The 15298-nt window shown below is 35.4% G+C and overlaps 1 protein-coding gene across 2 annotated transcripts in view; it reads left to right on the top strand.

The window, feature by feature from the left end:
* Positions 1-13800, top strand: part of LOC135681293 (uncharacterized) — a 36377-nt gene extending 22577 nt beyond the window's left edge. Inside the window, exons 19-23 of one of the 2 annotated variants that reach the window (XM_065195674.2) lie at positions 70-98; positions 640-1076; positions 1454-3310; positions 4217-4308; positions 13615-13800. In XM_065195674.2, coding sequence (XP_065051746.2) covers positions 70-98; positions 640-1076; positions 1454-3310; positions 4217-4308; positions 13615-13648 — 2449 coding nt within the window. In that variant the 3' untranslated portion in view covers positions 13649-13800. Of the gene's footprint in view, positions 1-69; positions 99-639; positions 1077-1453; positions 3311-4216; positions 4309-5264; positions 9281-13614 lie in introns of those variants that run through there. The other variant, XM_065195673.2, reaches the window with a different exon arrangement.
* Positions 13801-15298: the final 1498 nt, after the last annotated feature.

Genomic DNA, 15298 nt, shown 5'->3' with positions numbered 1-15298 from the left:
TTTTTTCAAAGCAGTAAGTATTCAAAAGATATTTGCATTGTTTGAAATTGAGTTGTCTTCTGGCTTTAGGTCGAAAGCTCCGAGAAGACGCCACGTAGGTGGGTATAATTTTTTCCCCTATTAGGGTCACGTCGCTTTTATTGAGTATACCTGGATTCAAATTCAAATTTTTCTATTTGACGTACATTTACATATAAAATTTGGCACTGATAAAACCTTTCAGGCCTCTCAGATATATGTTTAATTTCTATACCCCTGCCAATTCTGGACGAAAGATAAGTAACGTAATAAGTTTCGTTTAAAAGTAGCAAAGTTTTCCATTCAACAGAGCAAATTTTTTGTGGATAAGTCTTCCAGTATACCAGAAGTACTTCTTTACTCTACTGGCAGTATAGGTGCTTTAAACGAGTAAGATCGTTTTTAGAAATAATTGTTAATTTTCCAATGTCTAGTGTTGTAGGTACGTGGGTTCCCAATTTATCCAATTGAATGAACTGACCGGCTAGCACAACTAGAAATTCGAGATGTAATTCAATGCAGTTATAAAATGCTTATTCTGCTAAATGGTTATAACCTAGTAAAATCATCTTTAGAATCGCTAGGATCAATGTAAAATACTAGGTTGTTTTTCTTCTGTAGTTGTAAAAGATGGCAAACCAAAATTACCTGAGGACGAAGTTATTGTGACGAATACCGTGAAAGAAGATTTCCCTGGCTCTCCAAATCGTTACCTGTATTCTTCCTACACATCACCAAGTCCATCAGATTTAGAATGGGAGCACGTTTGGGATTTCCTAACGAACTCAGAATTTGAAAACTGGCAATGCACAGAAAAATTCAAACGCAGACGACCGAGGAGAAGGAGGCTGGATCTGCGGCCTTCCAGGCTACTAAGGGGGCGCAAAAATAAGTTAAAAGACAAATTTGAAACGAGTGAATATTTCTCAGAAGGAGACAGCTCGTCTGCAAGATGGAAGCATCAGGATGACAATGAGTGGTCTCGAGAGAGAATTAAATGCCTTGGCAAAAAGGCGATTGACATTGAGAGTGAGGCATCGCAGCCTGTTGACTCTTTGGTAAGTTTAATTTTCATGCTTGCTGTTATCGATATCTAATGATATCAGAACTGATATCTAATGATATCAAAAATGTTACACAGAGATTTGTAAGCACTATTTCACCTTTCATTTACTTTTATTGACATCCTAGTTTCAGCTTTGAAACTGCCCAGTAACAGTGGCCTTGCTTCGGTATTTTATTTGAAGAAAGACCGTCAGCTTCATCCATATTAGCGTAATGTTTAATCTTTTTCCGCTGAGCCTTACTTGGAAGATTTGCAGTAGATTCCTATTATACTGTAAACCCATATTTCCTTTCAATTCTGAACATCTATAAAGAATTTCAATACATCCCCTACATTATTTTTTCTCAATAATATCAATTTGCATTTTAGGAGGAGTTCTCTGACGTCACTTCAGTTGCTGATTCAAAAGACGGTGACAAGTGCAGCAATAGCTTCGACCACTTTTCTCCTGATGCAATCAGCTCTCCGCACGCCGGATACAGATCTGATTCTAAATATTACAGTTTTGTTTACAGGTCAAATCTTAATTTGAAAGATCGTGAGCAAATTCATCTCTCATTCAAAGCCAAAAGTAGACTTGCTAGTGAGCGGAATACATTGTATTCATCATGCTCTTCTCTTGAGACGATTCATAGACAACAACCTTCCAGGATTCATAAAACAAAGTATGCCTCAACATCCTGTCTCGTTACGATCGGAAGGAGAAGCAAAACGAGGCTTGTAGATAGAAAATGGAGCTCAAAGATCTCATTAGCATCATCGATGAGGACAGTTCTGTCATCAGGGTTTTTAGATAAGACTTGGAGCTCGAAATATGCATCCAGTCTATCAATCAGCACATTGACTCGATCGGTTTCTACTAAAACAATTAATGATGATGTAGATTGTTATCATTCTGGTTGCGAAAATTCAGTTTTCGAGAACTTGTCTTCCGAGCAAGGTTACGGCACGTTCGAATCTAGTGCTGCATTGAGTAATGATATCATGGATATGAATATAACATCGAGTGACACCGGGCTAGTAGAGAATGGTCATGCCAATATATCGAATGGTTCGATAAGTAGCAATATACCTACCTATGATATGAATTTGCTGACACCGAGCAAAAAGCCAATAGGAGCCATCGAAAAACCAATTGAGTCGTCTTCTCTTGATAATTCTTGGATGGATGACTTTGAAAATGATTTGAAAAATTTTGAGAGTTTACTGTGCGAGAGTTCTCAGATTCCTGCTGTAGACAGAGTCTTGAGTGACTGGCGAGAGAAAAGCAAAGCCTTTCTCGAAGATACTTATATCATGAACATGGATCTGATTGGGAATGATACGCAAGTAAGTGGATCAGCCAACAGTATCAATTCGCTGCCGGATGCAAATGGAATTGCGGAGGATAATATCTTTTCTGATGCCATTCACAAGACAAATACATTAAATACATTGAGCTGCTCGTCAATTGCATTTTCTTCAGAAGACCTTGGTATTGATATGCGGACAGGCAGTTATGAAGATGAATCTTTAATTCCTGGAATTTCTAGCTCTGATGAAAAGCAATTTTCAAGTTCCGCCTACCTCAAGACGCATTCAGTTGAGAACTTTGGAGACATTGAAACGGAATCAGAGCATGAAACAAACTTACAAAATGTTAATAAGCAGAAAACACCTAACAAAGGGAAGATAGTTTCACAAAAGAGAGGTTGTCATCAGAACCGAGTTGTGAGCTTCCCACGGACTTCCACAGTTAAAAGAAAGACAAAAGTTCTGAAAAAGAAGATCGAGAGAACCCCATTGGCCACTACAGGGCTCAGTGTCAGATCCCCTACAAAGCATATGCGTAGTTACATAGTCTTACGTCAGCAGTCACGTTACTCTGAGAATGAGAGAAGTACGGTCACTATTGAGAGGCAAGAGAGCCTCTCTGGTAGCGAAAGTAGATGCATCAGACGAGTGAATAAAGCAGGCACAAGAAAACCTGGCCGACGCGCCAATGTTACTGAGGTTGCTAGCAACCAAGAAGAGAATCAAACATGTGAACAAACCAGTCCATGCCAAGAGAACCGGACTTTTGAAAAGGAGAGTGATCAGTCTTTGGAAGATGATGTAAGGATAACCAGCCTTAATGAATCTGAGGGAAGTGATCATGATCTTTTGTTGGCTGTTAAAATAGAGGTAGAAGAAGAAGAAAAGCTGAGCAAAACAATAGAAAGTTGTCTGAAAAGAACCAAAGATGATGTAAGTAGTTTGATACACATTTGCACTTATTCCTGAAACATTTAGTGTCGTGAAAATGCTTAAAAATTTAGCTGCATGCATCTTTTTTTTCCGCAGTTTGATGTATTTTTGGGGTTTTGAATTGGGTGTTAAAATTTTGCTCATATATGTTTTTGGAACCAGGATTTCTGATTGCTTATGTTTCGTATTCAGTATGCCTATAACCTTTTATTCGTTTTAAAAATAATTAAGCCTTTTTTAAGGCAATGGATCAATTAAAACTTCAATTAAAAGTTCACTATAAGATAATAATAATTTATTGAAATGTCAATATTTTGATATATCTTTTAGCTCATTTAATGACTGTCATTATTTTGAAGTAGAAAAAGTCTCGAAATATTACTTTGTAACTATTTGTAGATCTTTCTTAGTAACAAATTTAGAGACTTTGATCAAAAAATATTTTCACCTAAAAATTCTTTGTTTATCACTTGAAGAAATGTAGGAACTCCATTACTTGCTGATAAAAAAAATCAAGATGGATAGCAGTATTTATGATAGTCTGCAAGCTGAAAATCCTTTTTATAAGCTAGCTTAGTCACATGTCATAAATAAATCATGTACAATATGTACGGTTATTTGCAAGAACTTTTGATTATCATATTTGAGAACAGTCCCTGACTAAAGCTGTGTATACGATCGTCAAAATCCCCGCCCTTCCCATGCCTATTCAAATTCGGTTCCTTTGCTATCAAGTAACAGATATAGCAAAAATGTACTAATGGGAACGATTGCGAAATCTCGACACCGTTTATCCGATATTTTAGGTGTAATTTGATATCTTTGAAGTAGCTCCTTCGTAGCATTTGGTATTTTGTCCCGCCTTAGATAAGATAAATTTAAATCCAAGTCTTTTATTATTGCCAGGCTCCAAAGACACGGGTGACATTCACTGGTTTAGATGACGTCACAGTTGCAGGAGACAGTGAGGACGATATTCGTCGGAGCGTTGAATCGAGGTGAGATAAAACATTCTGAAAGAAGATGTTTCACAAATTATTATCACTAGGGTTATTATCATTATTGAAGCTAATGTCTTGTACGGATTTTTAATGTTGGTTTTGCTGTGGAACATTTTTATTTTGCAAATGTATGGGGAAAATAATGGAGCACTCCTTAACTTCAGAGATTCACTTAACATCCAAATGCTGCTTTGGCGATGTGCTTGATGGTTTCCATTCTCTGATTTGACTTTGCTCGTGTTTAGCTTTTCGCTATTTTCAATCATTTTGCCAGTGAAATAGTTGATTTGGGTTGCTGGAGGTTACCTGGTGGCTGGTTGTGATCTGGCTGATTCATTTCTTTGATATTGGCAATAAGAAATCAGTGACGAGAGAATCATCATTTGATGGCTATATATTGTAATTAAATGAATATCCTGGTTAATCTGATCTTAAAAAGCTATCTTGCAAAATACGTTAGTCTACTACTGGCAAGGAAAACTATCTTTTCTATTTCTTTTTCTCAAATCTTAAAACCTATCGATGAATTGCGTGTTTCCTTATCTGTACCTTTTTTATTTGTTTTTGCTATTAAGATAAAAGGCCCAGAAACTTTCCATTAACTTTTTTCACGTAAAATATCCTCTCTCACCTATAAGATTGTTTCGCTTTTAATTTTCTTTGTGAGGGAGTTTTTATATTTGGAAATGAAGACAAAATAAGACTGCTTAAACATGATAACTCTTTCGTTGGCTTTAACTGGACTTTTTTCACTAAATATCTTTGTATGGTATTTGTTAAAAGAATAAAAAATACAATTTTTTTGCAACTTAATAATTTCGTCAATAAAAAAATTAAACAGTTTTTTATCTGAAATATTTTTATCTGAAGAGTAAGATGAAATATGATAACTTTCTTAAATTTAACATTTTATAACATGAGGTTAATTGGTTTATGAAAATGTTTGTTTTTAGTGTATTTGGTTCAACTTTGAGAAGATGGCGAGGACGATCAAGGCTATACTCATTTCAACGTAGTGATAAAGATTTATTGAAAGAATAAATAAGTTAAATGCTCAATATTGTTAAATATTTTTAAGACCCTTCAAAATGGCAAAATAAAATCTGCTCTAAATCGTGTAAGGTGTTATCTGGACCTAAAAATAATGATATAAATATGCTGCTTAATATCACAAAATGGTACAAAATTACTGAAAAAGTTAATGTATACATAAATTGAATGCTTGATATGTATGAATACCTTAGAAGATGTTATGCTCAACTCTGGTAAAACTTTATTTAAACATTAAATGAATACATAAATAGATGCTTGGATATTGTGGAAGATATTGCAAAATAACGAGATATAATTTGCATTAAACCCAATCAAGAGAGAGCTGAAAAAAGTTGTGAATATATTTATTTGGTGCTTTATGTCATTTCGTTTAGTTCAGGCTTGTGACTAATAGACTAAGCATCATAGAAGTGGAATTTATGCCAAACAAAGCGTATATATATGCGACCTAACAACGAAGGATTTGTTTTTGACACAAGTGATGTATCTGGCAGCGAAAAAACTGGCAATACTACGTATATTAGCTTCTTCATTTTTACTGCCTCGTGCTTAAATTAGTTGTAAATAGTTATTTAACAATTTTTTTTCGACTAAATATGTTTTTATTTTAACTGTATTCTGTATCAAATGTCAATCTTTTTAAATGCATGTCTATTGCAACCATTAAAAAGAGAGCATATTAAAACTAGTACAGTGCATAGTATTTTATCCTGCGAGTAGATTTATTTATATCCATCTTTCAAATAAAACTTAAAGGCAGAAAGTAGTTTTATTATCGTAAATGATAAAACCAGTCCTACAAAAATAAAAGGCGAAAAAGTGAAATAAAATTACCTTCTAGTGAACCCATTACATCACAATAAAAACATTTATATTGACAAAGTAATCATTTTTCTTATCAACTTCTGAATTAGATGGTTGTAAAGAGTAAAATTTACATTTATATTAGATAGTTCTTAATGTAAATATTAATTCTACGAATTAGATTACAGGAATTTAACGACTTTTGTTGCTTTTTGGACTACTTACTTTACTCTGCTTTTACCAAGGCATGTTGGTAAAATGTCTTTTCTTAAGCACTTAAATCTTCTGTTTAAAATTTTTTTTTCGAATGATTCTGAAGAAGCTTACAGCGAAACGTCAATGTTTATTGAGCATATATATATATATCGAACAAAAGTAAGACGTAGGTGCTAGTGAACAAATATGCGAGATGACTGACGACTAGTTTTGACCATAGGCCGTAATCATGACAAACTAAATGTTACGGAATTTTTATTTACGTTATTTATTGATTACTTGATATATGTGGCGTTTGATTAATACATTGATAGATATCCTAAACCCATACCCTGGTAATGAGACAATCAAATTGAAAATGAACGAATGATAAAACAGGGTATAAAAGGGGTATTTATCTGTCAAAGTTTGGAAAAGGATGATTGATTATTTGGTTGAGGCCAAGTGGGGTTAGGGTTTTAAGTTTTTGTATCCAGATATCCTCTCTTTTATATATATATATAGAAATTTGTCTTTTGATACTTCCGTAGTACAGTGCTTAATACGTTAGCACGATTAAAGTAATGAAATTGGCCGCACCTTCTTTCGGTTCTGTGAAATTCTTTTTGCACTGTGGATTTTATTCTGTTTGCAATAAAAAATTTCAGAAAGATGAAATTTCCACGCAAAAAGTGATGATGTCTCAGTTAGAATTTTTACATGTAACTTTTTTATTTACTGGTTTTCATATCCATTTCTGTTGTTGTTGAAGCCAGTATGTTTCTTTGATATTTTATTGATATTTTTCGCGACTTATCGACTCAAATATTAATTAGAGTACGATAAAAATTTGCATCTATTACTGCATCTCAATTTCTCCAATAGATAGTTTTCATTTTAATGCAACAACCTCAGATGATAAAGTTCCAAGGATGTTTATATGTGTGAAGAATTCCACAGGCCTCGTTTTCACAAGCAATGTTTCCTAAATTCGCGTGTCTCATTCTATCAATTCTCAAGAATCCCATTTATAGATCGAGGTTTTGAGACCACCTGTCTAATTTGATCTCCCATGATTAACGTTGATTTTGGTACCGATATCGTTTAGTTTTTATCAGTGTTGCGGTGTTGTTTAATTGTTCTGCAATCATTCAGTTCGAACCAAAAACCCACAGCTATTAATGAAGTAGTCAGGGTCAGTCAGGATAGCAGAATCTTAATTTATATTTTGCCTTGGAACTATTTATATTTTGAAAGAAATCTCTGTTACCTTGCTTTTATTTGCTTTGCTAGATAACTATTCTTCATTCGATGTTCTTCTTCCTACCTTGGTAGAATATTCAGTAACCACTATCAAAATGCTTTGCATTGACAGTGCTGACACAAGAAAAACCAACCTGGATATAGAATTTCTATTCATTATCGGTCAAGTTTTTATTACCAATGTGTAAAATGAGAGAAAAAATGACTTTACAAATATCTAAGAAATAAACATTGGTTTCCACTTCTGTTCAGTTTTGACATAATCTGCCAAGGACACTCATTTAACCTTTGTAATCAATGATTGGATCTTTTCTTGCACGAAAATGAATAGAGTTTCTGGTGCTAGGACACTTTACAGAATCTTCAAGAACGCCATGAGCAGCTGGCCTGAGTGTGGTAAACATTTTGTTGCTAGCGCTTTTCTCAATGAAGGAAATACTAAAAAGCATCACTGTTTCTCTTGATATCTATTTCAATTGATAGTTACTTCGTTGCATTTTTTGGGCTTTCTTTTCGTTATCTTAGGCCGAAACCCGGTTTCCACTTTCATCGCTTTGCTTGGGCGTGGCGCTACAGGTGGAAGCGAATCTTTGAATCGGCAAAGCGGCAAACGCGACCAGTTGCTCAAGAGTTTGATTCGCAGCGAAGGAGGAAGTTGGAGTTTGCGCATGGACAAAAGTGCATTCGTTTTGTCGCACGACTAATTCAAGTGGAAACCGGTCTTAGGAAATCTCTCCTTAACGGAACTACATAAAGCTTTAAAGATTATGCTAGCTTCGCATGTGTAGCCTTTAAATGACTCCTGTATGTTTTGTTTCGGTCAGACGGGCAAAAAATTTATATGCAAAAATATGATGTTTCCAGTATCCACTTTGGGAAGTATGAGAAATAATCCACAGCCCCGCGAATCTCTACCAAACATTCGAGTCATGGCCACCAGTAATCGAGCTACAGTACCTTTGCGCTCAGAAGAAACGTTTTTCTTCTGATAAATGCTCAGTTTACCCAAAACTCCCTGCGCAACTTCAAGCTAGCTTTTCAAAAGCCATTCTTTACTAAGCTACAACTGATTTTCTTAAGCAACCTTGTTACTTCACAGTGCAAGCAGTGACTGATATTTACAATCTAAATAGGAAGACTAACCTATACTGCTCTATTGACAAGATAAAGTATCAAAAGGATTCAGTGCTAGGCCCTATGCCACCTGATCATAAAATAACCAAACATTTGCTTGGAATAACTTCTGACGTAATCATGTTAGCAAATAGAGACGTGTCATTCTGGTCTTTTTGATAAAGCAATGAATTGCGGTGAAGAAAGAGATTGCTGTGAACTTTTCCAAGCAATCGTACGATCGTTGGTGTTGAATGTTTGATTGGTTTGTGATGAAGAGCATAGCTTGCACAATGACTTCTTTTTTAATGCGTGTATTGGTTTAACAATCTTATGAGCATCACTAGCATGGCCCAGCATGCTGTAAATTAAAGGAACACGTGAAATAGTAAATAGCTCTTGAGAAATTGTGATTAACCTGGGCTTCTAGCGATCAGCTACTCGCAGACCACGGCTTGATCTATAGATGGTCTATTGATTAATTATTAAGGGAGTATTCACCTTTGAGTTGAATTGATCAGGTCCTATTGAGAGGATCAGCTGACCTACTAGTTTACAAGCTATTCTTACACAATTGATAAACATCACAAACATTTATAAATGTCGCATTCATTGACAACGAGTTATCAGAGTGTTTGAATGGCAAGAGTTTTGTTTCAGAAAATCCGCTAAGGTCATGCGGAGGCATGTGGTTAAATGCTGCGGAGGCGATCTGTTGATACATAACGGTACCAACTAGTGGCTCGTGAAAAATCCGCACAACCACAAGCTTCTTCTTTTTTGAATAGAAATACGTATCTTGAGTCAATCGTTATTGTAGTTGTGAAAACCCCTGAAAATTGGTCTCTACTACTGTGTGTAGCTGAGAAATTCAAGGGCATAGACTAAAGGAGTCAATATTGTTGCTCCTTATACTTGATTTTATTTCTAAATATAATGCTAATTTACAGTATTTCAGGTTTCCAGGCTCTCTCGAGCTAGAAACTTTCACTGTCCTTCACTGTAAATCCAAATTTCTTACCTTAATACTCTTGGTGTTTTACTGAAGAAAATTAATTCTATGATTTCTAGCTTTCGGACAGGTTCATTGCATCTTTCGTTGGCCATGTCAAAAATATCCCTAAAAGGTAATGAAACTGCAGTATTTCAGTAGGTATCAGAGCAAAAAAAGGCTGAATGTTTTCCTATAGCCGTAGAATGTACTGATAAGGTACCAGTGTCTACTTGGTAGCCTAATTAGGGATACTTTCGGTACCATACCCACCCTTAAACATAACAACATAGACATTAATAGTTCAGGATCTGAAGAACTTACTCCCTCCTCGTTTCGAATTCAGACACTTGCATAAACTTCGTATAAAGATTTTGTTTACTAAATTGTAGTTGCTCATTCGAAAGGAGACTTGCCACCCATAAATTCCTTGAGCAGACCTGTAATTGAATAAGCTTTAAACATGATTTATCATCCGTTATGACATCATCAGTACCAAAGGTGTTAAAATTCTGGTACAAACCACATATATTAAGCCTAATAGCAAACAAGTTCTTATCCTTCTTAAACCAGAAATACTTTTATGGCTCCGGACATTAGCGATAGAGATAGAGAAAGTCAGTGTTAATAGATCATAACGGACAACCGATTAAGGCTCGAGATTGGTCATATATGGATGAATTGCAACAACGGCAAGATACAAAGATGTCGGGGTGTCTACGTGCATGAAAATGGAATCTCTAATCTTTTATCGAGATCATCAATCAGGTTTGTGATGAAGCTACCGCAAAGACTGTGTCAATTTCTTAGAGTGCGAGCCAGACTCTTATCAGGGATTATTAAAGCTCAGATTGGACCGTTATGTGCATTCATTTCTTAATTCTAAACAGACCCAGCATTGTTAGTGTAAGCGACATAATGTAGACATCAAAACAGCGATATGCATAGATCTTCACCCTTGGGTGGTGGAAGACCCAAACAATGGGACAGTGTTAAGCGTGGAGTTACACTGGTTCTTTTAGACACAGATCTTCCAATACCTAATTTTCAATTTATGTCAATGAACTACACATTTATCTGAACTCTAATTGGTAGGAAAATATCTAAACTCATTGCTATACAGAGCTGAATGTCTATGCATGCCAGCTACATTTAGTATTTCCCAAAGCTTAAAGTTTTCGATACGGAATTGGAATACGATAGATACTTCAGCTTGCCTTCTTCAACATTTTTATCGAAGATTTCAACATATATTTGGTTTTAAGTTTGATTTTATAATAGCTTAAGTTGATGTTTGCTGATCTACCCAAGGCTTTTGCAGCTGCATAAAGAGACAGCTTGCACAAAAAAGCAGAAGAGTAAATTTGGCAAACTGTTGTACAAGCGAACCTTAAATGATGTTGTCGATAGCAATTCTGTAGCGTTCTTTCTGTTTACTTTGTTTCCGTATTGGCATGCTGGCAAAATTTTTTTACTATTTTTTACAAACCATATTTAATGCAACCTATCCTGTGTTTGATTGTCATTGACTTAGAAAGAACGGCACCAATTATAAAGGCATTGCATGGGTGAAAGCAGGTGAAAGTATACTAACTATATTTAATACTAACGATTATATTGCTCACTTGTTGTCACTATTTTTAGTAAGCCAAAGACCTAGTAAGTTTCAGTTTAAATTCTTCTATCAATTTACGTTTCATTGGACAATTACCTCGTTTTCTTATCCAGTTACATGTAATCCTCTAAAAATGGTTAAATCCCCGGTCTTTTGTTTGGAGTCTGGACTAGATGACGTCACTTTTGTCAAATTGATCGATTGGAATGACTCTACATTTTTGAACGCACGAATTCGCTTGATCTCCGATCTAGGTGTGGTTATTTGATGACCTATTTTAGCTGCCTTCTACTCAATTTACTCAACTGGGACTCAAAATCAATTGAGACTCAGCAATAGAGCATCAACTGTTGACAAACATCAGATTCATAATGGCGACTCAGCCAGACTACAGAATAACGACTGTTGTGCATAACGTCTTAAAACTTCTCCATTCCATTAAGAAGGTTTTGATTCTTTTTACTCTAAAGAATATTTATTTTCTATTTGTTGTTTATTGTGTGTGTATATGTATATCAAATAATGGTTTTTTACCATCATGTCGTCTTCATCTACACACAAGATGATTAATGCTCCATCATCTACTCGTTAAGTCCGTTACATCTCTATAACTTTAGCTGACCCAAACGTGTTTTTAGAGCTTTGCATTGAGAGAGTGTCTAGAGAAACCTGAAAACTAGCAAGTACTATGTATCGTAAACCTTGAATCATATGTCTATGTGAATCTCTAGTGTCGATTAGAAAAGTATCGATTAGAAAAGACACTGTTTCAAAAAATCAATGTTTCGGACTAGGAAAAACCTAAGGGCATTAGCTCCGAGCAGAGAACTTCGGTGATGTCTTGGTAAAAAGACTTATTGGCTTGCAATGTTGTAATATCATGACCTGATTGTCCCATTAAAGAGTCGGTATAAAGCTTTCTACTCAACTGGGAATTCTCTTTGTAAGTTGGCATTGTTTGTCAACTTGTTACAAATGAGAATATTCTTGAACATGCGTAAGGTTTTCGATGGAATTAGATGTTGCCGTTGTTTTTTATTCTTAGCGACAGGTTGTTGGGCAATTTGACATTTGGAAACCCGTTGCAAACCAAGTTCGATGAAGTCAGCAAATTTGTCCTTGAATGTAATTATGGGAACTATTTACACCTGTTCGCTTTACTGCCTTTGGAATATGTTCTTGAGAAATGATCTCTTTATGGGCTTGTCATCACTCAACACCTCGCTGGAAATGCTCTCGCAACCAACACAATGTTTACCTTTTTGACATCTTTTACAAGGTCTTAATTTTAACAAGTTTTGGTCTAATCCATTTGTAAATGTGGGGAGGGGGTATTTCGTGAAAACATTGGTTCTCATATTTGCAAAGTCGTCATTTTGATTTTGACAAACTTTAGTCCAAAGCTCCTTTAACGGAAGTGTGTTTTCTGCATTCGTGAAATCTCTCAGATCGTTTTTTTGCTGATTCAGTCGCTGACACCTCCTTGCATTACCTAGACTGAATCATCGCTGCTTGAAACCCAGCTTGGTGGATTTGATAAATTCGTATTCCTTGTGTTTTGGATGAAAGTGCGATAAACAAAATTATTCGTACCAATACTGCTGGTGGTGAAGGCAAGTTTTTAGTGACAACTAGTGAAAAAGGAGCAGTAAACAATAATGTCTTCAAAGAGTTTTGATCTTCAAATCTGTTGATCAGCAGATTATACAGTTGGCTTTTGTTTATCCATTCATGTGAATGCTGTAGGAAATTGAAACGAATTACAAGCAACTAGGCAACAGAGCGACTGGTCATCTTCTTCTTGCCAGGCAGGAGAGCCTGATACAACAATGACCAATACATTTTATGAATGGCTTTAACTGCAACGCAGTTGGTTATGCGTTCACCCAAGCTGCAGCCCTCAGCTGGACTGCGATGCTCTTGCACGCGATTTTGAAAGAAAAATGAACGTTTTGATAGAATAAACTTACAACCCTAGATTATATAGAATAAACCAACCTTCTGTTTATATAATTTACGTAGCACTTGGCAATTATACACAGAGTCTAAAAAGCAGAAAGTTGAACTATGTTTGTGATTCGAGGTTGAAAAGCTAGTGTTTTCGATATAATATAGGATTTAGGGGGCATTAAAATTTGATTTGCAAATATTTTATCTATTTAATGAATTTTTGTCAGAAAACTTCTATGCTGAAAAGATTTAAACTTAATTTTCAGGTAGAGTTATAGCTGCTGGAAGTTTATATTGTCTTTTGTCTCTAAATTTACAGACATTTACAGACTCAAAAAGGTTTAGTTACCTGAAGAAAACAACTATCACCTTTAGTTAAGGTATGTGCATGATCAGTTGAATTTTTTTCTTATGCAAAAATTTAACAGTATTTTTCTAGTTCATGGAAACATATCAACAATTATGTTTTGCATTGTTGTGTTTTGCTTATATCAGCACTTTTGGATCTATTTTGAACTGCCCCTTTTTCAATTCTTATGCAATGACAAAACCAGTATGTTACTCCGCGCATCTTTGATTCGATATTAGGGGACGTAAGGTATTTGTCTCCTGTCTTAGTATACGCGTTAAGCAAAAGCAGACCAAGGAAAGAGCCTTGTGTCACAGTACTATTTCTTACCAGAGGTTACGGAGACTGCTGTGTTTCGTTTTCTTATATCACAGAAATGCCTGTCTTATTTATGCTTATATTAAAATACTGGCGCAAAATCGATCGGTCTGCTGTTACTTTGCTCATAACAGTGGATATTTTCTGGCCGATTTATTTTGTCTTTGTAGCAACTATCAATACTTATAATGTTATCAAATGGGCTGCACTGCTAATTGTTCAAATTTAGCTGCATTATAAGATCTAAAAACTTAATGTGAATTCCACCAAAGTGCATTTTTCATTGGAACCTCGACTGGTGAAAGGGTACAGTCGCAATGATCAGAATATGCAAATTCAAAAGCAGTTACCATCCACATTGGTCAAATGACCTGACCTCACTCGACCTCGCTATTGAATTTGTTATGCAACTAATGATATTGAAATTGAATTTGTTAATGGTTAGAATGGATACTGCCCAGTTACGTAATGCCGGTGATGACTCTCATCAATATGATTATTTTAGGTGATTATTTGTTTCCATAGATGACCATATAATGATTTTGTCGTTGAATAGTCGCTATAGACTTTTTTCCATACAAGGTAAACCTCTGTGACTGGTGTAAACTCAGGCTTCTTTGTGAAGCTCTTTTTATTATACCAGAGGGTGATGTCATCTACATAAAATAACTCCATTGACTCCATTCATGGAATATAGTCCTTCAAGATTATAGTTCATGGAATATAGTCCTTCAAGGTATCCAAAGCAAATATTTTAATTTGAGTGTTTCAGTATCAGATCATTTCAGAATTATAGTTAAATTTCTAATTTAAATGTTAGATATTCAATAATTCAGCGATCGTTATGTCTAATAGTTTCTCTTTCAAAATAGCTTAAATTTAACTGCGATTAAAGGAGTGATTTAACTTAAAACGTGCTGAAATACTTTTCGATCACAATAGTGACCTCAACTAAAGTCACTTTTTTATAACAGTCATTGCAAGGGAAACAACTGCGCACCGATTCCGAATGTATCTTGCAGTGTTGTTATGAAGTATTGTATTATATCACAGCCGAGTAAGAAGCTCTTTAAACACATGCCTTCGTCATTGCTTCTTTAAACTTCATACGATATTCTTTAGTTTTTCTCTGCCCTGTCACACTCTATAGAAAAATCTATGTGGATAGAAGGGGAGGAACTGCTGTCAAAGGGAAAGTTTTCGTTTAGAGCCAGAAAAGTGCTCTAGCACTTCTGTAGCAATTAGGTGAATAAAGATTAAAGATCAGAACGCTATAGCTCGTGCAATATTTTGTAACGCCAGCGTAACATCTTCCGCGCATTTCTGTGTCTCAGTT

This window comes from Rhopilema esculentum, chromosome 12, assembly GCF_057945365.1.
Source record: "Rhopilema esculentum isolate cy_ngs chromosome 12, ASM5794536v1, whole genome shotgun sequence".
Lineage (NCBI taxonomy): Eukaryota > Metazoa > Cnidaria > Scyphozoa > Rhizostomeae > Rhizostomatidae > Rhopilema > Rhopilema esculentum.
Note: the sequence above shows the minus strand (reverse complement) of the source record. Positions and strands in the feature narration are given on the sequence as shown.